General features: G+C 42.9%; 1 protein-coding gene across 1 annotated transcript in view; it reads right to left on the bottom strand.

Annotated features, from left to right (window-relative positions):
• celsr3 (cadherin, EGF LAG seven-pass G-type receptor 3) overlaps positions 1-9,860 on the bottom strand; it is an 85,174-nt gene extending 75,314 nt beyond the window's left edge. Inside the window, exon 1 of the mRNA XM_061808978.1 lies at positions 4,766-9,860. Coding sequence (XP_061664962.1) covers positions 4,766-9,860 — 5,095 coding nt within the window. The remainder of the gene's footprint in view (positions 1-4,765) is intronic.
• Positions 9,861-26,856: the final 16,996 nt, after the last annotated feature.

Below are 26,856 nucleotides of genomic sequence, written 5' to 3'. Positions count from 1 at the left end.
TTATTAAAAAAAACTGGAGTTGAAATGTACAGTGTGTGAAAACTTTGCTAAGTCTGGAAACTATAGCGACATCCAGTCAAGGAGAGGAGTGAAGCAACATTTTATGTTGGTTCGATTTTGAAAGTCCTCATTTTTTTCCCCTCCGTTGTTCTTGCATTTTATTTGGTATTTTGCAGCCTCGTGAAAAATCACAGCCACAGTCACGCACCTGAGGCTTATTTGCATGTGGCATGAAGCCCCCCTGTCGCCTGCCCATATCGGAATTTTCCCAAACAATTTGCGCACGGCGTTGTTGCAGAAGTGACGGGTGCTGTGATGCCTTTTTATGCATCCGTTGAAGCACACAAAGAATGTGCACTCCTTAGCAAAAGGACTAAAAACGCCATGCAGGCCAACTGAGGTAACTGACAGGGTCATAGGTCTAGGGCTCTGGCATGGTTACAAGTCACTAACTACCCAACATGAAAAAAAAGTGCCAGCTGGCTTTTTGAGCCTCTGGTGGGGTGGAGTGGGGTGGGGTGGGGTGGAGCGGCAAAACCTGGGACTTGATGCGCCACCTGAAACATTTAAATCCTGGCAAGCAACCGTGGACCAAAAGGCTTCTAATAGGCTGCCAAAGGTGCTCTATAGTGGAGTTATAACAGCCTTGGCCAGTATGCACTGTATACCGTATAGTCAGTACGTGCAGGCGGCTGCGGTTGCATAGTCAGCATACTTTTGATGTTTGAGCTTTTGCTTTTACATTATGGTCTTCTCACGCAGAGAGAAACAACTGCATATTAACCAAAAGTACAATGCCACTCAGTATAGCAGAAATTGCCATCGAGGCTCACTCATTTGGATCTGTACCAAATTGTACATTTCATTTCTTCCGTATGCCTGTTTTGTGATTGGAATTCATGCACTATTCACTGTGTATTTAAAAAATATTAAATGCCCATTATGCTGTGCATTTTCCCACCACATACATATAAATAGATAGAGGCCAGTGAAAATTGACCTTATCAAATTTGCAATTTTTTATCTCAATATGTTTTTGATACGCTATATGATGTCAATAAAACAGTGTTACCTCTTAAGCGTGATGATTCCAGTCTTTGCAATAAGACAAGTTGGTTTTAAACCTGTACTTTTAAGGAGACAGGACGTTTTCTTTTTTTTAAATCAAATATATAGATTTTATCTTATTGTGTTATGGAACACAACTTTCAAACGTGACAAAGGCAGTTGCAGTTTTGTTTTTTTTTTTTTAAGGCATTGTGTTTGGCCAAAATACTATTTGATGAACTCTACTGGTCATACAGAAGGTATTTTATTAATCAGAATCAGAATCAGCTTTCATGGTCAAGAATGTAATAACACTTTTATATAGTCAATTTGTCTCCCAGGGTCGGCAGTCTACAGTATGCAGTACATTCTGGCCAAGGCTGTTAAGCTGCTTGGAATCAATGCACCCGCAGTTTTTTTTTTTTTTCCAAAGTGTGAGCGTTGTTAATATAATGAAACCGCAATTTTAAACTTTTTTTCAGTTAAATAAAAAAATGCAGATTATATTTTTAAAGGCAGCACATTTGTTTTGAAATTATGCTGGTAAGACCATGTGTTCTTGTTTCTTCATGGAAACAGCATAATGTGAGTTTACACTATTCACCATTGATGTCCCCAGAACAAATTGAGTTCCCCCCAGTAGAGCCTTGCCCCTGAGAGTTGGCGAGTACAACCAAAGCCATTTTTGGCCACTCGCTGAGTTTTATTTTTTTCTTTGCTTTGATCAAGGTCACCTTGCGTTGACGCCCTTTGTGGTACCACATTACAATAAAAACATGATTTTTTCCGTACCAGCAAACCCTGCAGCAATGTATGTGTGCATAATCGTGTGTGTAAAAACTGGCTGAACATGAATGGGCAGCACTTTTAAACTACAACGAAGCAGAAACATGGGAATTATGCCGAGAATCAATCGAGTAGAAGCTGAGAGAAAGAACTGGAGGCCAAGACAAAAGAGGGGAGTGCAGCCCGAGCGCTCTCTGCCATGCACAGATACTATTGACGAAAAAGCCGGGAATACTCTCTGAAGCAGAAAGCTTTTGAGCCACCTGAGAGTACACAGTTTGTGAACCGAAAAAAAAACCCACTAATAAAAATCATGTGCAAATATTATGCAGATAATGTAAAAAAAATGTGCAGAAATTCTGCCTGGTCACAGAAAAAAATGCACAACTCTTGTATAAAGGTATGCAGGTACAACACAGAGACACTGAAATTGTATAAGTGCTGTGGGGGGGGGGGGGTACACACACCCACACACACACACCACGGAGGAGAAGTGACCCAGGTGATGTTTGGAAGATTAGTGAAGTGCTGCGAATTGAGAAGGGACTTCAAACAAAACTAGGATACACAGCTGAATATGAAGAAAGTATGGAGATATGCTATGTGCACGAGTGGATAAAATATATGGTGAGATAAGAGCAGAATAAAGACTGAGAGAGCAACAGGACCAGAGCGGCAACTGATGGGAATTAATTCACCCAACCATCCGTGTCTCCACACATGTGCACAGAAGGGGAGTCATACACAAAACACACACACATATGTAGCGAGAGAGTGGGAAAGTGACAGATTTGCTTGGAGGCTGACTGTCGCTGACTGTACTTTCATTATAATCTCATAACTGTCACATCCTGGAGGGGTAAGATAGTGCGAGAATCTCATATGAATACATACTGTGAATCAGTTCAAGCAAGCTGAATCTCCTATATAACAAGTCAGAGGGGCACCGTTTGTGCCCATTTACAAATACAACAAGTCCACAACACTTATTTATAGTAGTATCAGTATTGACAGCTGACATCCATTGACTCTCCTTGATAAATGACGCTGCCTTCAATTTCTCACTGCACATCAGACAATAGATAAGATTACGACAATGACTAATCAAAGGTCAACAATACCTCGATACAGTCGATGTTATTGCAGAACAATCACCAAAAGTGAAATGCAATACTCGTTTAAAATACTTGCTTTAGGTTTTCCATCCATTTTTCAACACTTCCAAACTCGATATACTCAGTGGTTAGTTGTTAATCTTGCTCTACTCGTTTTACGCTATACTCATTACTTGAGCTGTTGATTAGGTACATACATACAAAGGTAGATTGTATGTTTGCAGTACTTTTTGTGGAGTAACAAAGTCAATTATTTGGATTTTGTGTTCAGCGAGTCTACTCCATCTCTCAAACAAAGTCAGCTGACATAGGCTCCACCTCTCCGGCATCAGGAGAACAGGAAATGGATGTACTTTACACTGTTCAGACATACAAACACCAGAACCAAAAAAAAAAAGATGACCAACAAAAGCATCAGAGAATTGTTTTGAATTTAACACAAATTAAGAAATCTGGAAGACTGAAGTGTACAATGGACAAATTTTCTTCATGCAAAAAAATATATATTTTACATTGCTGAAGTACATATTGATGTCCAAATTTTAGATTTAAATTAAATTTGCCTCATTTTTCTACAATACATGAAAGGTGTTGGTTTTGCTCATCTAAGTGTAAACAAAAGGAACGTGCCATTGGCTTCATGGTAATGACAAGCTTCCCAAAATGGTGGGCACTTGGGCATGACGGGCTGTTTTATCTCGTGTTAATACCCGTGCCTGGGAAGCCCAATAGAAGACATTGTCTGAGATCATGTGACTTTCTTTTGTCATGCGATTGGTGAACTACACTTAAACGTCAGTAGTGCTTAAATTAGATGACGCAAACAGCAAGCAATGTGGAAGTCAGAGTTATAGTCTCATGCACAAAATTGTTAATGAATAAGCCATAATGACACATAAAAGTAGCGAGCAACATTTAGATCATTGGAATTGAGTAAAAGAAACTCTACCACTAGCTGCCAGTGTTCAAGAAGTATGAAACACTCTATAACGACAGTGACAGCAACCCCAAATGGAAAAAAAAACAAAACTCGGCGGATCCATACAATTCACATAAGTGACCAATTTTGAGCTCAAAATGGCGAACTTTTCAGACAGGTGACTGATTTGCAAGTATGACTTAAGATGAGCAAAGTGGCATGTATCCCAGTGTGGCATGTCAGGTTCAAACATATTATGCTTATGAATCAGTAAGAGTCAAGATCAAATTTGCAACATGAATAACCTAGGTTCTGTTAAAATAATCCAAGCATAACTACTGGTACTAAGGACAATTTACATAATTTACACAATACCTAATTAACTCAATTGACCTTCTGTTATTTTCTAACTACCTAATTTGATTGTCATCTTATTTCCCTGCTGTCTCAAATTCAATGAATACTGTATGTATCAGTGGATGTTGTCGCCAATAATTCTGGTACAAAAGCAATGGAATTGGATTATCAGATAACATACAAATAGACAAACACACAAACACAAACATACGCCACACGCTTCCCAGACTTTCAAAAAGATGACATTAAGTGAACGTTCAACGCCTCCTTTTTTAATTTAGTTTTTGTATGATCTACAGCTAAGGCAAAATGTCTACAAGTTCTTTACCTCCCAGTACAGCCAACAAAATCATTGGTTTGTTCATAAAGTATGCCACCATTCAAAGGATCAGATGGGGGTGGGGGGGGATCCCTCTAATCTTTTCACTCCATGCTAATAAAACGGTGGAGTCTTCCATTTATCTTCATGGTATTTGTCACAGTTGACGACGGGCCCTCCCACCCACACTTTCCTCCCATGTCCCCCTTCATGCTCTCTTACCTGTGACAGTGATCAGCATGGGCGCTACCAGTGGCCTGTTATTATCCAGTTTACGGCTCAGTCGGATCTCCCCACTGGTGTGATTGAGCAGCAGCAGGTGAAGCTCGTTCCCCCTGTCAATTGTGTAGTACAGCCGGTCTGACACATCCGGATCGTAGGCGGGCACTCTCCCAATTATGCCGTTCGGGAAACTGTTAGAACGGTTCGACACAAAGTTGTTAAAAATGATTTGGAAGTCTTGCAGAGTGGGCTTGTTGTCGTTCTGGTCTACCAATTTGATCCGTACAGTAGCCCGGCTCACGAGAGGAGCAGAGGTGGCCTGGACTACAATGACATACTCGTTGCGAGCTTCATAGTCCAAATCAATGAGTGATGTCAGTTCCCCTGAGAATATGTCCATCTGGAAGATCTCGGGGATATTTCCCTCCACAATCTGGTACATAATTTGGGCATTGGCCCCTTCATCTGGGTCTGTGGCAGTGATCTGAGCAACCACAGAGCCCACGGCACTGTTTTCCCTCACCAGAACCTCAAAGTCATCAGCAGGGAAAACCGGGGCATTATCATTAATGTCAAGAACTGTCACTTGGATGTGGACTGGTGTTCGCTGAGGGGGTACACCTCGGTCAACAGCATACGCTGTGAGCTCGTAAAACGGTACACTCTCGCGGTCCAGCCGCCGAACAGTTCGGACAATGCCAGATGTTGGCTCAATGGTAAAGTCTCCATCTCCATCTTCACCATTTTGGAATGTGTACTGGACGCGGCCGTTGGCATGTGCATCCCTATCAGTGGCTGAGATTTGGAGGACACTGGTGAAGGGAGGGGCATCCTCGCTGACAGCTCCCTGGTATCTGGGGCTGAGAAACTGAGGCGCATTGTCATTCACATCATTGACATTCACCTCCACGTATGTGGTATCTGATTTCTGTGGTATGCCGTTGTCTTTCGCAGTTATTGCCAAAGTGTACGTCATCTGGTCCTCATAATCAAGCTCCGCCTGTAGCGTGATCGCCCCTGATGCAGGATCAATGCGAAACTGAGGGATATTGTCTTCCAGGAAGTATGTGATCCGGGCATTTTCACCAATATCATCATCTGTTGCACTGATGACAACCACAGTGCTCCCAGGTGGCCGGTCCTCATTCACACTAACAGAGTAGTGCGCACTCTGAAAAACAGGGCGGTGTGTGTTCGCATCAGTGATGTTGATGTGCACCTGACAGGTGTCATGGAGCGTGCGGTCTGAGGCTGTGACGGTTAAAACATAGCGCCGCTCTTGTTTGTAGTCCAGTGGGAGGGCTAAAGAGAGCAGCCCGGAACCCCCTGCAGTGCTGATGGCAAAGCGGTTTCGAGTGTTCCCACCCGTAATTTGATAAGTCACAGCACTGTTGACGTCCCGATCCACAGCCGTAACGGTGACCACACTGGTTCCGACCACGGCATCCTCATTCAGGCGGGAAAAATATTCTTTTTGTAAAAATTCTGGACGGTTATCATTAACATCCATCACTGTTATTGTAACACTTGCTGTTGCAGAAAGAGGTGGCATTCCATAATCTCTGGCTTCCACACCAAAGAAGTAGTGTTCCACAGATTCTCTGTCAAGAATGGATTTAACGGTGACCCAGCCCGTTGCAGAATTGATGATGAACGGTGTGTCGGAGCTGGTTCCAGTTAATCTGTACTCCAGGCGTGCATTGTCGCCAGCGTCGGTATCGATGGCTTGGATGTGAAGGATAGAGCTTCCGACGGGTGCGCTTTCAAGCACAGAAGCTTGGAACGGTGTCGAGACAAAGATAGGCGGGTTGTCATTGACGTCGGTCACCTGCACACTTACAATGCCAGTGTTGTTGGAAAGTGGCGGTCGGCCATTGTCCTGCGCACGGACGCGGAGCGTGTACTCTCGCTCTGCCTCATAATCCAGAGGCGCCACCACCTGGATTTCACCTGTGACGCTATCGATGGAAAACTGGCCTCGGCTGTTCCCGCTGATGATGTTATAGTGAACTGCAGCGTTGCTGTCCTTGTCCTGGTCGGTGGCACTAACACGGAGAATCTCAGAGTGAGGTCTCACATCCTCCTTTACCGCCACCACATAGCGCTTCTCACTGAACTGTGGCACATTGTCATTTTCATCCAACACTGTGATAAAAACTTTAACTGTGGCTGAGCGTGGGCCCGGTTCCTTGCCCTGGTCACTAGCCTCCACCTGGAGCGTGTAGTGCTCATTTGTTTCTCGGTCAACAACTCCACGGGTTGTTATGAGCCCTGATCGTGGGTCTATCTCAAAAGCAGCTCTCCCAATTGTGGCAGAGTCACCGACAAAGCGATAACGAATATTAGCATTGGACGGGGAGTCTAAATCTGTTGCTCTTAGCTGAAGGATGGGGTACCCTTCCTCTACATTCTCTCTGATGGTTTCCCGATATTCTGTCTGCTCAAAAATAGGAGAATGATCATTGCGATCACCAACAGTAATGGCGACCATTGTAGTGCCAGAGAGACGAGGAGAACCATGATCGGTTCCTGTGATCCGGAAATAATGCAGAACCATGTGTTCTCGATCTAGAATCTGTGTGGAGGTGATCAGCCCAGTGTCGGGGTGGATGTGGAAATAATCAGATGACCTGCTATTCATAAGGGGAGCCATGCTGTAGCTAATCCTGCCCGCGTCTCCTGCATCGGGGTCTGCAGCGGACATAACAATAACAGAGGTCCCAGGTGGCTGGTTCTCAGCTACTTGTACTTGGTAGTTATACAGAGAAAACTGTGGATGTCTGTTAGCTGCTCGTCGAGAGCGAGGCCACGGCATCAAAACCTTGGCCACCCTTTCTTCCTGCAAGGTTTTATCCTCTGCCTCTATTATCAGCCTTTCCAAGCTCCTCTCTCCCCTTGAACTGTGGATCTCTTTGCTTTCCCCCTCTCGCTCCCTCTCTACCTCGTGGCTTTCATCAGCCTGGCTCTCTTTTATCCACCTTTCCATATCTGACTGTGTGATGGTGGCAGTGCTACTAGCCCTATCCTGACCTTTCCCTTCCACTGCCTCTCTCTCCTCAGTTTGGCCTGGCTTTGTCCCACTCTCACTCAGCCTCTCATCCTCCTCTTCTCCCCACGGTCCTGTCCCTCCCATTAACTCGCCCTCCCCCACATGTAATTTTCCTCCCCTGGCAGAGCCCTCCACCCCATCCTCCTCAGCCTTGCCCTTCCTCTTCTCTCCTCCCTCAACCCCCATCTGCTGCCTTACTGATGGTCTGACTTCTTCTAAAGGCACTTGCTCATTGGACAATCTTATCTCTGATTCACCAAAACTGTGCATTGCTGTATCCGCCTGCTCTTCTTCATTGTTGTTGTTACTGTTCATGTTGAAAGCTCTCCACGTAAAAACTCCATCATTCAGTGGAGCTGTCCCAAGTTCTGAATCCCTCTTGCTTCCCCCAGAGAGGGACAAAACAGGAGATACACTCGACCAAGTTGTCAGGTTGATTTGTGAAGGGAGAAGGGACTGTTTTGCGAAAATGAAATCATGCTGCAAAAAAGGACTTAACTTGGTTGAGTGAACAGGAACCTTCTGCTGCGTAGAAAATGCTGAATCACCTGCCCCTGAAGTTGATTTCACGTTTTCCAAAGACATACGGAACAGTTCAGTGGGTTCAATTTCCGCATCATGGCCCGTTTGTGAGCTTTGATGGATTACGTTACGTTCAAAATATTGACCTTGTGCCTCACTGATGCTGCCTAGTCTAAACTCGAGAATGGGATCCCCCTGAATTATCCCTCCCTCGAGACCCATGAACTCATCTGAAAATCCACACCATGTTCCTTGTTTCTTCAAATAGCTAAAGGAACCACTGGTAGCCTCCCTCCTCTCTTCCCTGGCTTCACTGCACTGTCTACCGGTTGAAATTTCCACGCCCCCCTCATTATCAGCCCTAAATTGACATGCCAAAGTCACAAAAGCCAAATCATTTTGCCCAGATTGAGTTAGGTTTGTGTGTTTGTTGCATTGAATCAGCCCTTCTCCTCTTCCAGCCATCTTCTCTGGCTTTTCTCGATAGCCAAACATTACCGGTGCACTACACGTGTCTTCTTCCTCCCTCTCCAACCAGTTTTCCCTCTCCCCCCTACCTCGTTTGGTCCAAGAGCCTTCCTCAGCCCCCACTTGGATGTTGCTTGGGTCGATAACACTGTGCCTGGCCAGATGACAACAGCTACCAGCTCTCCTGACCATATTGCCACTACCGCCACCGCCACCATCATCATCATCATCAAATGCTATTTGATACTGATCACTTGAATGCTGGGAAACATTGGATGCAGGGAACTGTGAAATGTCACCCACTTTCGATGCTTGGATCCAAATTGAATGCTTGCTAAACCGGGAGTGTAATTCAAATGCATTACTACGAGTCTCTGTCCGCGTTGAAATGCATCCCAAAAGAGGAAGGGTGCGAAAAGGCACGGGGTCTGGTGATGGTTCGTGAAGCGTGGAGAGGGCTCCGGGTCTCCTCACCTTACGAGCCCTTTCCCACACCCCTCCGCCGTTCATTCCTCCACTTCCGGATCCGTCGCGCAGGCCAAATGTTCGCACAAAGGCCATTGCTGCACCACGTTGAGTTAGGTGTGGCCGTGACTGCGCGCCCGCTCCGGTAGTCCTTTGTACTGTCCGTTTTTTACCACTCCGGAGCGGCGAGCAGCTGAAAGCGGCCGAGGTGGAAGACGGAACAACGCCCTTCTCCGCCTCCCATTCGGCGTGGCTCCTGTGTGTCACGCCGGAGAGGAAACGAGGAGGTCGTACCGGTGGGTCCTCCCTGCGCCGCCAAAACGTCCCGACTCCTTCCCGTGCCTCGTTTCGGACCGGTCCGAGTTGTCCTCCCCGCGGCTGTGTCCCGCTGTCCCCCGGCGACTCCCATTCTTGCTCACGACGCTCGCTCCCTTTGCCGGCATCCCAGTGGCGGGGGGCCGGGGTGCTCGGGTCGGAAGCCACCGCTGCATTCACCGTCGGCGGGGTGAGGGCGAACAAAGAGCCGAAGAGGACAAGCAGGTGAAGACCCAGAGGCGAGAGCGGGGTGAAGCCCGGTAGCCGTGTAGCCATTTAGTCTCTTCCTTTCTCAGTCTCTCTCCTCCCTTTTCCTCCTCCACCTATCTCCCCGAAGAGACCGTCTTCTCTTCTTCCCCGGTCACTTCTTTCTGCTCCACTCCACTTCCAGGAGCGTCGGCACCGCCCGAACCCTTCCCCCAGGCTCCCCCGTCTCTTCCTCGGCCCGGAGAGTTGGCATCTACCCGCTGTGGTGCGTGATGCTGGGGCTGTGTGCGTCAGGAGGTGCGCGGCCGCAGCATCTCTCCACACCTTCACTCGCATCCAACATGGCTCACACTCTCACCGGTTGCCTCTCTCACTCGCGAACACACACACACACGCTGGCGTCGGTGCACGCCTCCAGCATCCATAAACACACGCACACAATCTAACTCTCCTCCTCTCTCCCCCTTCTGTCCCTCCCCCTCTTTACATTTCTCTACCTCGTGATGGTACAGATGTAGCTCACAAGAACCGAAAGGAGCCATCAGCATTACAACTCTTCCAACAACCTGCATATTACCTTGAGTTGAAGGAGAAATATACAATAAATACTGAATAGCAAGCCCTGGTAGTTAAAACGACTACTAGTAGTAGTGATTAAAAGGTTAATTGATGGTGGGATTCATAATTTACATAATTACAATAATAAGCAATCAATGTTATTACTACAAGATGGATGGATTATTATCATTAATGTAATTAGCATTATTTGAGTAGTTTGCATGATTCAAACTTGATTTTGATATGCCTCAATAAGCAACACATAGATAACTGCCTATTTCAAAACACCAAGCACAATTTGCTAAAGTATCACATTCCATTTAATATCACGAAAGTGAGCACGAAATATATACACACACACATTTTCTTCACCGCTTATCCTCACAAGGGTCACAGGGAGTGCTGGAGCCTATCCCAGCTGTCATGGGGCAGGAGGGGGCTAGTTGCCAGCCAATCGCAGGGCACATCGAGACAAACAGCAGCACTCACAATCACACCTAGGGGCAATTTAGAGTGTCCAATCAATGTTGCATGCTTTTGGGATGTGGAAGAAAACCGTAGTGCCCGGAGGAAACCCACGCAGACACGGGGAGAACGTGCAAACTCCACACAGGTGGGGGCGGGATCGAACCCAGGTCCTCAGAACTGTGAGGCCAACACTTAACCAGCTGAACCACCGTTCCACATACACACACACAGACAGATATATAGATAGTTACTGTAGATGTGTGCGTCCCCTTTGTTCTCCCCACTCTCCTGCAGAGCGAACATAAATTTGGAGCATATCCACAATGATACAGTATTCCCAAAAGCACATATTCCATTTCTAAAGACGATTTAAATACACAAAAGACAGTTTTCCTCCCTTGGCCTCCGGATGCCTGGAGCCTATCGCATGGCCAACAGGATTTGTCGTGATTCCCCCCCACCCCCCCACCGCCAATGTTAATGCAACAGCATCGCACGCCTCGGTCACACAGTGTGATTACATTGGAATGTAGGTTACTTGGCACTGGCTGGTGCCCTTAATAAGATTTGGAATGGATGCGTGTCGGGAGGGGGGCACGTCGGAGGATTTCTCGTCAAGTTGTTTGACAAGGCAGCATGGGAAACAGAGTGTGACAGTGACATTTATTAATTGATTATTTAAACGGGCATAATGCAAAAAATAAATACACTGAGAGATTAAAAATATACATTACAAAATTGCCATGCCAGTCTGAGAAAGAGTAGAAAGAAATTAAAACTTTGGATGTAGAGTAAACTGTCATTGCTCAGCACTGTCACCCAGGAGGTAGAAGGTCAGAGGCCAAATTCTGGCAGGGTCTTCCTCTGCCAGCATTCAATGTCACGCAAGAGGTCAATTCATCATGATGGACCGTTGCTATGGTGCACTGCATAGACCAGAATCCCTTGAGCTCAATGGATCCATTCGCGATCTATGCTCCTTGTCCTCAGTAGGGTGGTGAATAATCTGGAGCCTATACCAGTTGACTCTGGGTTACGGACTGCTCAGGTAATGGAAAAGCAAGCAACCATTCACCCTCACATTTAACGTATGAGCAATTGAGAGTATTGCACGTTGGAGGAGATTTTGGGGGGTTAATGTGGGAGGAAGCCGAAGGATCTGAAGAAAACCCATAGGAAAAACATACATTTCCACCCGAGAACTCAGTTAGACCTGGTTACCACTTTATCACAAAAACTTACAACAAAAAAATAATTGAAAATGAACAATCACGCTCTCTTGGTTTTAATGAAGGCAGTAAATTAATCATTAAAGTCCACTCTTATTAGCATCAACTTTCATTGTCAGATGAGCTCAGTCATACTTCTGCGAAAATACTTCTGTATAATTTCTATGTCACCAGAACTCATTTAAAATTTAAAAACTAAAAAGAAAAACCAGGAAAAGTCTTACTCTGAATGTAACTCAATCTCTAAACTGAATGTTGCTGAGATGTGCTTTTAATTTCAAAACCCATTTCCTATAAAAAAAAAAAATAAGGTCAATAGGAATTTATCCTTTCCAGAGTAGAACAGTCACCATTGCAAAGGTAATGTTGAAGTAACTGTTTAACATTCCAAACGGTCATATACACATGGAAAAAAAAGTTAACCACTCCAAAAATATATTAAAAAAATATCGAACTACAAATGGAATCATGCCTTGAGATATGCATGTTTTGAAATTAATGTATCTTTCCTGATTAAAATTGTGCTTGCAATTAATCACCCCCTCCCAAAAAACACCCCAAATTATTTTTTCCAGTAAAATAGTAAAAGTAAAATAGCACTTCTCAATACAGTAATATAGTGTGTAGAAAAAGTAATAACATTATTTCTCCACATAACCTGCAAACACAGAAAATGCAAACAAAATACATATGACTGTACCTAATGTATGAGTTGTTCTTCTCCTTCTTCTGTGGTGTCTATTTGCAAATGGCAAACAAGTTTAACAGTACATTTCTGCCACAAACTTGGCTCTCTTTCCAATACAAAAAAAAAACAAAAAAACATATGATTAGAGAGATTTGATTGTGGCCTGATGTTAGGTTTTGCCGTCGCCAACTACTGGCGGTGTCTAAAGTGCTCTCGGCTCTCAAATTTTTGATTGTATCTCGATACAAAAATAAATAAATACAATGTAAAAATCAGCCAAACAACATAAAGCTCAACTTTTATCTTGTTACTCCCTACAATATTCCTCTAAAAATCTTGGGAATTATGAAGATCTTTTTTTTTTGTTTGTTTGTTTTTGCAGAAGTAAGAGAAGGAGCAGAGGACTTCTCTTTGGTCAGTAGTGGTTTTTGTCCAGTCTCTTCCCTATTGTTTTGTGATAAACAGACTTTAACTGAGGGAAGTTGTCCTGAGTTCCTTTGGGGAATTTCTGAATTAATCATTACTGCTCCCTTGAAGTCACCTTTGTAGGCCTGCCATTCCTTTGAAGGTGCATCCCTGTTCCTTAATTTCTCCATTTAAGGTTTGGTTCCCTGGAATCCTAAAGAATAAAAATTTAGAAATGGCTTTGGAACCCTTTCCAGACTGCCAAACATCAGTTGCTTTATTTCTTAACTGTTCTTGAATTTGTTTTGATCAGTTCTTGATTGAACAAATCTGGAGGTAATCATGCTCGGGTGTGATTTATGAACATTAACCACAAGTTGTGATTCGCCCCAATTAATTCATTATTTAACAAGGGGGGTAATTAATTTGCACAGAGGGCCAAGTATCTCTGAATAATTCATTTCATGTATAAAGAAAATTGTCATCTAAAAATCAAGCAGATTAAGGTCCCTTGAGTTACTTTTGTCTGATATTTAAAACTGTTTCCTAGTCTTAAAAATTAAAGTGAGGAATCTATAGAAAAATCTAAGAATCTGAGAAGGGATTCAATACTTTTCACTGCACTTTATATGGCTGACTGCGTCTCCAAGTCTCTTTTGTAAATTACTCAAATAAAATTACCGTTTATATGCTTTACAGTTCCCCCACTTCACCAGCTGCCGTCCAAATGATATTAAGGTAAATTACAAAGCCGCATGATTTGCGATGAATCGATGTCATGGTCTTACCATCCCATCATTGCAGGGTTTTAAAGTCGATGCATTGAATAATCAAATAAAAATTTCCAGCCATAGCAGACATCTGACAGCAATCGTTTTGTTCCAATACGATGATCAACATGGCATCAACCTGATAAAAAAAAAAAAGGTATTTGTGTGTGGAACGTCTGACAGAGTCCCCCGACAGAAGGAGGTCTAACTCCCAGATCCATCAGAACTTTGCCTACGTATCAGGGGATGTGAGTAAGAGTAGAGCATATTCTGCGCCGCCATTTCTGAGGCAGCCAAACCATTTAAGATGTTCACCGCCTGTTGTGCTAACCCCAAACCCGTTCAGTGGAAACCAGCGGGCAAGGAATGCAGTCAAGCTGAAAAGGTGTTGACCAAACGAGGATAAACATTTTAAATAATGGTCAAAACATGTTGAATTAAAAAAAAATAAAAGAATCATCATTGTATGCTTCCTCTTAAAAAAAAAAAATCTTCACACTATATAAATTGAAAAGCTAAATCCATGTTGCCCTTGAACACTGTGGCCTCTGGTCTATCATGGTGAAAAATATTCCATCACTAGGAGGACGTTAATGCCATGAAGTCATTTCACTGTTGCCCTGGAATAGAAGATGTTTAATTAGTATAATTACATTGAGAGGGAGCGCGAATAAAAATAAAACAAAATAATGAGAAAATGGGAGGGAGACATACATTCTGCTTTAATAAGCCACTAGAGGCCAACAAAAAAAAACAATAAAACCAATATAATCCATCCATCCATCCATGCATTCATCCATTTTCTTAGCCGCTTATCCTCACGAGAGTCACGGGAGGGCTAGAGCCTATCCCAGCTGTCAATGGGCAGGAGGCACGGTACACCCTGAACTAGATGCCAGCCAATCGCAGGGGACATAGAGAAAAACAGCTGCACTCACAACCACACCTCGGGACAATTTCGCGTGTCCAGTTAAAGCTCCACTGACATGAAATGTATGATTTTTAGTAGGTTTGTAATTTAAAAAAAAAAAAAAAAAATGACAGCCGCAATGGACTCATCCATTTTTTCCACTGCAAAACATGATTTTGACATACAGCTTTTTGTAACTCCCACCAAGAAAATCCTCACGATGGATTTGTTTTGGAGAAGAAGCGGGAAGTGACGTTAGTAACAGGAGCCACCTCAGGCGCTCTCGTTTGTTTGTACTAGTTTTACCTGCTGGAAGGTAGCTCTTTGTTACTTGGTGCTTTCCAAAATGCCGGCTCGTTGTATAGATAGTTTTCAATCATGTGACCTCATCCGGGAATGTGGCCATGTTGGACGGGTTCACTCTCCTGAAGTGGCGTTCACGCTCTCTGCTCAGATTTAATTTTTTTGTATAGACATTGAAGTGAATAATGTTATATGTATATTTCATTAGAGTAACTATAGGCATGTCATGTCATGTATAGGCATATAGGCATGGGCTTTATTGTTGCATGTTATTGTGATGTGGGAGGAAACCAGAGTTCCCGGAGAAAACCCACGCAGGCACACGGCGAACATGCAAACTCCACACAGGGGGGGCCGGGACTGAACCCAGGACCTCAGAACTGTGAGGCCCATGTTTTCCTGCTGATCCACCGTGCTGCCCCAATAAATAAACGTGTAAATTTCCACATGGCATATCTACTGTCTAATATGTTGTATTAATTTTGAAGTGAGAATTAAGCAGGGAATTGCAAAAAAAAAAAAAGAAAAAAAAGTTTGGTACTTTTTTCAATACCATGAAGAAAATTAATTTTTTAAGTATGAAAAAGCCCTCAAAAACATCTAGGAATAATAATTATGAAAAATTATGGCCTTTGGTATACTATCTTCACTCCCTAAAACTACTCTTTTTGAATACCCCCACCGTCATCCAATTGGACTTGACTAGCATCTAAAATTATTTGCGGAAACAGGCTCCTCATTTTAATTCTGTGACATGCACAAACTTGTTCATGACTCGTAGTAAATGTTTCATGTCCGTCTTCATTTCGGCATTGAGAACCTGGTCAGGATAACAAATGGGAGAGTCTAATCGGCGGTGTTGAGTGACACCATTGAGACTGCGTTGTGCCACTTGGAGCCATTTATAATGGATCAGAGGGCTCCACAGACTACAAACACTAAACAAAAGTGACTGAGTGACAGTCATGAGAAGACCCTGTGGGGCTTCCACATCAGATTGCGATTCCATAATAGTGAGAGCGACGAGAAGAGGGTGGAGACAAACTGCAGACAAAAGTTAACTTCAAAATATATGCGTTGCATTCTTTCAGGACTGCAGACAACTGGCCATGTAGGCTTTTTCCCATCAGGAGCTTCATTCTAAAAGCTGAATTTTGGACTGCAATCAACTTTAAAATTGCACATGGAGGTCATAATAAGATTTGAGTGGGTCTAATTCTGAAGCCAGCATAATGGTTTTCTTCATGCAGTCGATGTAATTTGGAGCAGTTGGATCCCGCCTCCCGCTATTCCCCTCAGCCGCTGTCTGCACCACCATCCATTTAGCGGTATTTTTTTTGGAAAAGGAGAGATTGCTAAAACTGAAACTTTTTGTCGTTTCACCATTGATGAACTGACAAGTAGTAGAATGGAAGTAGAAGGAGTAGGGCTCCCCTCCCAGAGGTAGTTGGGAAGTTTGTCAGTGGCAGGTCCACATGGCACATGAGATTCACTCGGAATATGATTATTATACAGAGGATTATGTGGAACTTTCTTTTCTACATTGTGTGGGAGTGGGTGGATGTGGCTCAGTAGGTAGAGCAATTTGCCCAGTGACCCAAGAGTAGTTTACTCCAATCCCAGCTCCAACTTCTTGGCCAAAACGCTGAACATGACTTTGCTCCCAGTGGGCCTGGCAGTGCCTTTCATGGCAGCAGTCAGCCATTGGTGAGTGAATGGGTAAAATGTGCGGCTTTGCAAAGCGTTTTGGCCACTGTGATAGTGCAGCTAAATCGCTATATAAGTGCAGACCATTACCATTTTTAGAGTCAGGGACAGCAACTGTGAATTGGATTTATGCAGGACAGGGGGGTCACGGAGGCATACTGACAGCACAGAGCAGGTTTTCTGGGTGCACTTAACTCAACTTTGGGATTTTTATGTATTTGAGGGTTTTTTTTTTTTTTGTTTCAAGGTTCGGTTGGTATAGTCTCTGTATGCCAACATGGGTTTTATATGGGTGCAAAATGTCCCCCCCTCCCAACCCCAATTCAAAACATGTAAAGTTGAGTTCCAGTCATTTCCCTTGACCAAGATACTGGATTCACTGCTCTATTTTGTTGATACTGGTATAACCCGAAACCCTTGACTTCAGTGGTCCTAAGAGTATTTTGTATTTACTGTTGTTTCACTGTTGTTCATCTGCCCTAAAACAAAATGTTAGGGATAGTCAGCATATTTCAAGGAGAACCTAAAATGTACAAGAACCTGAACTTAATCTGACCCTTGACTCAAAGCTGAATTATAACCACCTTAATAAATTGATAACATCGGAAATTGTTTCTTATATTTATATATATATATGTATATATTAAAAACTGATGAAAACCAAATGAATGGTGTGCAAACCTCCCTTTGAGAGTTTAATACATGTTCGTCACCAACAGGTTAGACTCCAGTCATGGCCTGGTCTCATGGCTCTCTAAATTATCTAAAAGTCAGCTGCAGTACACCCAAAAGGACTGCTCCTCAGTTTTTGAGTAGAGCCAGGAAATATGACCATGTTAATAACATACAGTGCTCAGGTCTCTGCATTGGTTTCCTGTTATTCGGAGAAGAGACTTCAAAATAGCTCTACTTGTGTACAAGCCTCTATATGGTCTGGCGCCAAAGTATTGTACATCTGCGACATGTAAGCTCGATATGAACCTTTTTGGGCTCTGAGAAGCTCAGAGACCGGCCTCCTGCTGGGCCCCACAGTCAGGACTAACCATAGTGAGGCTCCATTTCAGTTTTATAACACTTCTAAGTGGAACTGTCTACCTGAATATTTCGTACAGGCCTCAAATCTGTCAATGTTCAAATCATAGGCGAAAACAGTTACATTTAAGTGTGTATACAGCAGTAAAGAACTATGAAAAAAAGCAAGGCAGCTTTTTTTGGGATGGGGGTTCTAACTCTGAGTTGGTGTGTGCATGTGCATGTGTGTATTTTGCTCTGGTCAGATTCCTCAAAACCTTTGGCGGTTACTCACCTTCCATCTCGCCATTCACATACACAATAGTGTTCATAATCCGCTACTCCGTGTGTACCCCCAAAAACAGTTGTGCAAACGCACACACAGTCTCCCTGTTACCATGGAAACCAAAACGACAAAACTCACACAGGGCACTGCCTGCAAGGCTCGAGACAATGAGAAGACTTCCCGTATTAGGAGTCGGCCAGTTATTGATCTCAACAGCACACAACTCCATGAGTACGCACACACACACACATCTTCACAGCGTGCCCCCTGTGCGTACACATAGTCACCACCTCTAATTGCCCCTCTGTTGCGCCATCCTAAAGGGTGGCAAGTGGGGCTTCGGGGGAGGGCCTGAATGATGGAGGGGGTGAGGACAGGAAGCGACACGTTGCCACAGGCTGTCTGTAACCCTGATCTCCCCTCCTGACAGACCCCCCGAAAAGCCTGGGGAGATGGTGAGCGTCAGGCCAGCAGGTGGTCACTGGCTTGCTGTTCATCTGTCCATTTTCTAAATGATGCATATTCAAACACTGTGCGTGTGTGTGTCTCACTCCCCCCCCCCTCCCCCGTCCCTTTCCTTTCAGAGGAGCAGTCAATGTGAGAAGAGCCACTTGCTTGAAAAGCCCCCTCACACCCACCTTCCCAACCTCAACCGCTCTCTCCATGCAGCCACTCAGTGTGAGGGCGACATATGGCTGGAGCAGCAGGATGGCGCGTGCCGTGATAGTCTTGATTGGAAGCACGTGAATAAAAAGAGCCTTCGCTATGCCACAGTACAACGAGAGAGAGTGAAGTCAGAAAGTCGAACCCGTTTAACCCTTCAAGTGTTTATTTGAATGATCGAGTAGTTTCAGTCTGTCACGCTGTTTGCATCTCCTCTTCTAAAAGTAATCTCAAGGGTAATTGCATTAGTTTGATACAATCAATTATATTGTTTGTGTGTCATTCAGAACAACTTTGAGCACTCGGAACTCAAGCACAATCAATTTCCTGGATGCACATGAGCCTCATTTGTAGCATTTGCCGTCTCGTCTAGTTCTGCATTTTTTTCGGTCCCATGTTCTAACTATATCAGAGAAAACTAAGAAAAATCCAACTATGATAAGGGAGCTTGGTGCTTAAAGGTCAAGTGTCATCCCTATAAACATTGTGAAATAGATATTGAAATGAAAAATACATATTACATTATTCACTTCAATGTCGATACAAAAAAATAAATATGAGCGGAGAGCGCCTCATGCATGAGCAAAGTTGCGGAAGTATCATTCGACGACATCCGAGTGGTCGCCATATTGGCTGGATCTCCTGTCCGTGACGTCACCCTAGACATTCGGCATTGAACACGCTGTGGCCCCTACTGTGGGAGACGAACATGCCCCTTCTGACGCGGATGCTCTTTTCGAAGAAGAGAACATATCACAACCGAGTGAAGTTACCGGGGCAATATTACCCTATTGTTTCAAGCCATATTCAGATGACATGCGATCATGGCCAAACTGCCTCCCCGTCTGATCCACTTCCGCGGCGGCGATGAGCTGTATACACACCTACCTGTTATTTGGAACCCGTGAAGCTCTCGTCGTTTGCGCCCGTGCAATCCATTTTTCATGACGAACCAGGTCTCTTGGAAACTTATGAAGGGTAAATCCATCCTCCCGAGTGTTCAAGCAATGTCCAGCAATGCAACAAGCCGGCATTTTGGCTAACACGAAGGAACAACGAGCTACCTTCCCGGAGGTAAAACTAATGGAAACAAACGAGTCCACGAGGGGGCGCCGCTGTCCTTTACGTCACTTCCTGCTTCTTCTCGAAAACAAATCCCTGAGAGGATTTTCATGGCGGGAGTTACAAAAAGTTGTATGTACGTCAAAATCATGTTTTGTGGTGAAAAAAACGTGTTGGGTCCATGTCGGCTGCCGTTTTTTCATTAATAACATGCGAAAAATCATACATTTCATGACAGTGGCCCTTTAAAATCCTGGAACATGTACACATTTTGGTTAAATTAATCACTTTCTTCCTTTCTCCATCCCTCGGAATGATGTCCTGCCATCCTCTTAGATCAAAATTGCAATCATATTTATTTGCCAAGTATGTCAAACACACAAGGAATTTCTCCCCTGCGTTTTTTATAAACGTCTTTGTTCACCACCTCTCTATCGCTGCCACGCTCTCTCATAACGACTGGCGCCCAATTGGCTCGCATTGTAAGACCTTCGACTCAAATGATGTCATTAATTATTCTAGATTTGGGATTATGTGATTAAACCCGCCCTGTAGAAGTGAACGTTGTTCCTTGTGGCCACATGATTAGATCTAAAAAAACACAACTAAATGGAATAATGTCTTGCAAATATACTTCCACATTCAAAAGATAATGCTCTGTTTCTTTTTTTTTTTTTTAATCACCAGGAATAGCCTACATTCAAATAAATGTATATAATGAAAAAAATCCCGTCTGGATATTTTTTTCGTGTGTCAAGAATTTTAAGAACTTTCATTATGAGTCATTTAACAATGCATGGACATTAAAAAGAGGCAATTGCAATGTCTTTATTATTTTACTTTAAATATTTATTTTATTTTATTATTTCATTTTATTATTGTATTTATATTTTTTATGGCTCCATCTTCTGCCTCTAATTTGATAAACAAGAAACCACTAACCCTGAGGAAAAATAACCAATCACAGAAAGAAGGCATGTTTTACAAGTTGTCCATTATTTCTCATGTACTTAGTGCAGGTGGACTCCGAGCCTCATGCACACAATAAAAATAAAACTTGGGGAAAAAAACAGTATTATAGTAACACCCCATTTCCAAAATAGCACTTTTCTGGGGTACGCACGAATGTAGAACAAATGATTGATATCTTGCATGTTACAACTGGTTATTTTTCCAAGGACACGGTGCTTTCTTATATAGCAACGCCGAGGCACGCGATGCCGCCAAAGATGGGAGATTTTTTTTCCTCCATAGATCATATTTATTTTACCCTACTTGTCATAATGTCAAATATTTTTAATTGTCACCTCCTTTGTACAAGATTTGGGGCTCTACAAAGGTTGAATGTCTAAATTTGGATATGTGGCACAGAAAATTCTCGCATGTGGGAGGTCAAAATTCATTGCTAAAGGTCACAATGCGAGTTTTTAAAATGGGCTTAGTCATTAGAAGATTAAATTAATATTTTTAAAACGTTAAACTGCATGAAAAATGTTTTCATTGTGACTTGAAATTTGTACGAAAATTGCATTTTTTCCCTCCACATTTTACAGATATTACAAGTATTTTTTCCCCCACCAAATCTCTTCCACAAATTGAACAAGTGTGTACTTAAACATTTGGCCGTCACAATTTGACTTTTCAAATTAAATTTGTGAAAAAAAATACATGTAATAATGAAATGCAGGGACAATTGTGTGCATACATAATGATCACATTATAAATGCAAGCTCCACTCAGAAAGGCTGCAGCAGAGATTCCAAACAGCATCTTTTTGAATGTGAGGAAGATGTACAGCGTGAACCACATGCTCCACCAGGCAGCCCACTCTGCCTTAATTAAATTTACATATCCGTTAGTAGAAACTGTTTCAAAAGACCCTGCTTCCTGGAACAGATTTGTGGCTAACATTCTATGTTCCACACAGAACTGGGTAAATGTAGATTTTAGTTAGGAAGACCCACAGACAAAAAGATGGCGAGTGTATGAAGATAAGAGGAGGGAGGAGAACAAAGATGGCAGCACCAGTTTGTTGATTAGCACAGACTCACATTGTAGCCCAAAGTAAACACACCCAAACTGTGACTGCTATGAGGGAGTAGGAGGCGGGGCACAGAGTGCTTTAAAGGCCAGATGTGTGTCGTCTTTTACTCTGCCGCTGACCTAAATCACGGAATAAAAAAAAAAAAAGTGAGAGTTTGAAAAAGCCCGAGTGCGAAAGGGAGATGATGGCGTGGCAGATCAACCCTGGGCTGAGACTAAGACCAGTGTGGGAGAGAGTGAGGGAGGGAGCAAGTTAGAAACAAGACCGAAGAAAGCATAACGAATGCTGGCTGGCTAAATGACGAAGGGGGTGGATGATATTAGCCGAGCCCAAATTATGCTGCTATAAATATCTCATCTTGTTAGTCTCTTTCACTCAAACTTTTACTACACAAACATTATTGTCCTATTTCAAAGTATGGTGTGGTATTCCACAGTCGCTAAGAAGGTCATGGTAGTCTTGCAATATTTCAAAAACAGAGGATTTCACGAGACAATAATTATAAAACTGATAGATTGAAAGCTGAGCCAGCCACAATATAATCACAAGATAAAAGGAACTGAAGAACAGATAAATCTATGAAAGTCATCTTGGACTTTAAAAATGACCTTTTGTCTTAACATTTTCAGATTTTATAATCTTGAAATAATTGGTCTCTTCAGGAACAATAAATATTGCATTCGTCACCGAGGAAAAATGATTTGATGCCAGCAACAACCTTTAAATGCCATATCACAGAATCAGGCAGGCATCTTTACGAAGCGGTTTTATTCCACGAGATTGCATGTATGCCGCTGCAGCAGACTATACTCTGTCTAGTCAATGTAACAGTAATCGTTGAAATCACACGACCATAATGAGCAAATAAAACCTGTTTGTTTACCGGAAAAAAATTGCGGTCTTGAAGAAGCTGGACCCAGTATTCCGTTCAAAAGGAAAGTTAACAAAAATGAATGTATGGACCTGATGGTAGTATTCTATTCATCCAGAAGGCAGTTAAAAGTTGTCTCCATAAGTTCTGAGACCGTATATAACATTAGGCAGGGACTGTATTCGATTGGGATGCCCCACTCGGATTGGACTTCAGTCAAACTGGATGCACGTTGTTTGAAGAGGGCCTCGGCTGTCGCACAGTCTGTCTGGTTGGCACCATACAAGTCTGATTTCACACAAACAGAAATTGGATCAATATTGAGTCCAGGGAACGGTCTCGGTTCAGCATTTCATTTTAAGTGCATTCGCATTGCAGTCATGTCCCGAAAAATGAGACTGCACTTCAGACAACGGAACAAGCGGCGTAAACGTCTCTTTTAAAAAAAAAAAAAAAAAAGGTACAACTGTGTTGGATTGGAACATCATTATCACACTTTGACCTTCATCTTTTTTTTTCCTTTGGAGTGAAGCACACAGGATTAATGCAAACGTCATCCTATTAAAGCACTTCCAGCAGTCAGTTAAACTACTGTACAATTCAAGGCAAGGACTGGTTTGACAGCGTAATTGGAGTTAATCCCAGTCGTCTCTCAGCGGCGCACGAGACCTCTGAACGTAAATCGCTAAAATAGTGAACACGGCCTTGAAACGTGTATTAATGCTCAACATTAGGAACGGTCCCATTTTGTATTCCTAACAGATATCTGCAGACTGCCAAGCGTTCTGCCACATTTATATTCCAGTTTGATGCCATTTATCTTAAGTGCAGTCAGCAGGACTGCTGAGCATTATAAAAAAAAAAAAAAAAAGATATTACAGTAAAAAGCCTTTTAAGGAAAGGTGATTATATACCCTGAATGCAGAGAGGACAAAAGGCAGCCTTAATAATAAGCAGTTTAGCACCTTTCAAGGACTAACAATGTGCTATTTAGCTCAGTTGTTTCTATTTGCCAAGAAAGGAAAAGAAATTACTTAATACCAGAGACTTACCAATACTGCTTTAAATAGTAAAAAATTCTGCCATTGGTATTCGGCTCCCGGTCCCAATTACAACATGGCAAACAATGACATCCTGTAGGTGCCAGTGACGTCCGCCATTGTCAGTGAACCTGATTTCAGAAATATCCGTGTTCCGCTTTGTATTTTGGAAATAAAAATCCACAATATAGTGGGACCACAAAGCAACAACCGTCTTATGGCAGAGGATTACTGTACCTGTACTCTATGATGACTAGTTGCAGGGACTCAATGTGTGTCCGGCAAGGCTGGGACTGTTTCCAGACATGTGCGTTGTGGGACTTGCGTGGTCTCGGTTTGTCATGCTAAGTAAGGTATCGGTTATGAACAGGGGAGCAAGAGATGGAGGGTTGAGAAAAAGAATTTACAAGAAGAAAAAAAATCTAAAGTGGTAGTAAAAGTAGCTGAGGTCATTAAAACAAGGAAATCGGATATTCAGAGTCACAAAGAAAGATTGTCTGACAGTATCTTCTCCCTCGTTCCTCCCACCCCCACCTGCTTAAGAGTCCCAGTCTGTCATGGAAAAAGCCATTAGGTCTACTGTAATGGGTTTCCTTCTCAGAATGATTGCAAATCACGTGACATGTGACACACGCCAAGTTTTGACTCATATGCATATAGTGAGGCATGCACACAGACACACGCATATACAGTATGCTATGAGGGGTCAAAAAGGTTCAAAATGGCCTGGTGGACCCAGCGAGTGCGTCTGATCCTGTATCAGTTTGTGATCTTACTGCACTGATGCGGTCATGAGTGCTCCGTTACATTTGGCTGATGAAGCGAGTGTCCAGACAGCAAAACATCTGCTGCAGATTAGGCCGGGAGGGTTTGTGCACTTACAAAGAACAAACCCACTGCCGGACTTCTTCCAACTGCACTGCAGTTGAACATTTGCCTCCAAAATATTGATTTCATGGAAAATAAATAAATAAATAAATAGAACTGCAGTCGCTATTTCATTCTAGAGGTCAAGTTTTATCTTTGAAAAAATTAAATGAAATATATATGACTGTCCCCAAGGCGGAAAATAGCATAAAACACCAAAACAAGCAGTTTGGCCTTGGCAGTCCAAGGCAGTTAGGAATACATGGAATCTTAATTTAAATGATTTCATTTCGTTCAATTCTCAATCTATATTATTCATTGAAAACGGAGGCTTTGCTCCGGCTCCCCAAACTCCGCCACCTCAGCCCTGATTTTTTTTCAATTTTGTATCCCTTTCATCTTCATAGGAAGTTCAATTTACAACTTAGTCTGAGTTCCTTGTAGTCTGCTAGTGTGGCCGCTTCACAATGCCTCATGAGTACGCATATGTCACGAGGAGAAAGGTCCGTGTCGTTGGATTTTACTTATTTTTTTTTTTAAATCAGACTTGACAGTGTGTGGACCAGGGTGACACGTAAGATGGCGTAATTTGGAAATCCATCAACAGTGCATCTATTATGGCATCCTTCATTTCATCGCTGCTGTTTACAGTACAACTCCTCTAAAACAGCACTGACAAATCATTGTGCCAGCCCCGCTCCCATTGAAATATCTTTCTGATGTCACCGCTCCCGAACACAACATTTTTCTATCAAACGAAGATCTCGCGGCGTGAGGCCTTTTCACACGGCACTCGGTATTTCCCTTTTTTAGCACCGTACGTCTTCTTTCACACTGCACATTGGGGAACAAACATCAGCGCAATTTGACGTGAGGTCGAGCAGAGTTGAAAAGCGAAAGGAAAATGGGTTTTTGTTGGGTTATTCAGCCCTCAACATGACAGTTGTGGATCAATACCTCACAACTAAAAATTGTTACTCCTCCAAGCATGTTTTGCGTCCTCGTTTCTGCTTCATTCCATCTTACCTTATTTTCGCATCCTTTTCTCTCTTTTTCCACGCCACAACATTTCAGTCCCCTCCTCGGCTCAATTCTCTGGGGCGACCCTGACCTCATTCATTCATCTGCTGTATCTTCACGGTGCTAGATTGGCTACTCTACATGTTTCACTCTCAATCTCTGATCTTTTCTTTTTCTCCTTTTATTCACCCCCCCCCTCCCGACTCCCCCACTAGCAAGCACCACCACTGCCTCTTCCTCCTCATTTTGTACTCGCTTTCATTTTGCTTCACTTGCTACCCTCCCCCTTTGTCTTGCCCCAACCTATCGCCTGAGAGGGATGATTGACAGGGGGTGTGGGGGTGTGGGGGGGTTTTGCCTGGGTAACTGACATGCCTACATGCGGGCCATGATAGGGATGTCAAAATTCCTACTAAAAGCAATATATGGACACGGAAATTATATTGTAACTTGCTCAAATCTGAACCAATCTTTAAATCGTCCTAAAACATTGCTAAGTGGAGTAATAGAAACTAAGGATTCTTATTTATGCCTTTAGGAGTAATCCTGTGCTTATGACGTTTATTCAAGCAAAGAAATCTGAGTTAGCGGGCACTATCCAATTTCTAATATTATGAATTAAAAAAAATGACAATCCAGTAAATGCTGTTAAATTACTGAATAGAGAATTTCTCAATAAACAGTTTTGTTACTGTGAACATGGAATATTGCTGCAACAATAATACTGTACTGTTTTGGAGGCAGAGTATATGTATGTAAAACTGTTGATGGACGGGAATAAAACTGTATGGCAATATATGAATGGAAGCTGTGTTTTTCACAAAATAGACAGAAACTACTAATACACATTGAGAAGAATTTAGCTTGAGTCAAGGCGATTAAGAAAAATAGTTTTGTTTTGTTTTTTTGGTTCTCCTGTGCCTCTTCCTGGAAGACCATGAGTCTACTTGCAATACCGTGAGGTTTCCCAAGATATTGCCATAATTACCACACTGTGAGATTAATACCGTGACAAAACCGAGACTTGAGATATAGATATTGTTACATCCCTAATATCTATGGATATATATACAGTATACTCCATACACACGTAATTAATTTTGTATAAATTTAATGGCACATGTATGTCATTCCATTAAATGTTGTTTTTGTATAATAAAGTA

Source organism: Syngnathoides biaculeatus, chromosome 2, assembly GCF_019802595.1.
Source record: "Syngnathoides biaculeatus isolate LvHL_M chromosome 2, ASM1980259v1, whole genome shotgun sequence".
NCBI lineage: Eukaryota > Metazoa > Chordata > Actinopteri > Syngnathiformes > Syngnathidae > Syngnathoides > Syngnathoides biaculeatus.
Note: the sequence above shows the minus strand (reverse complement) of the source record. Positions and strands in the feature narration are given on the sequence as shown.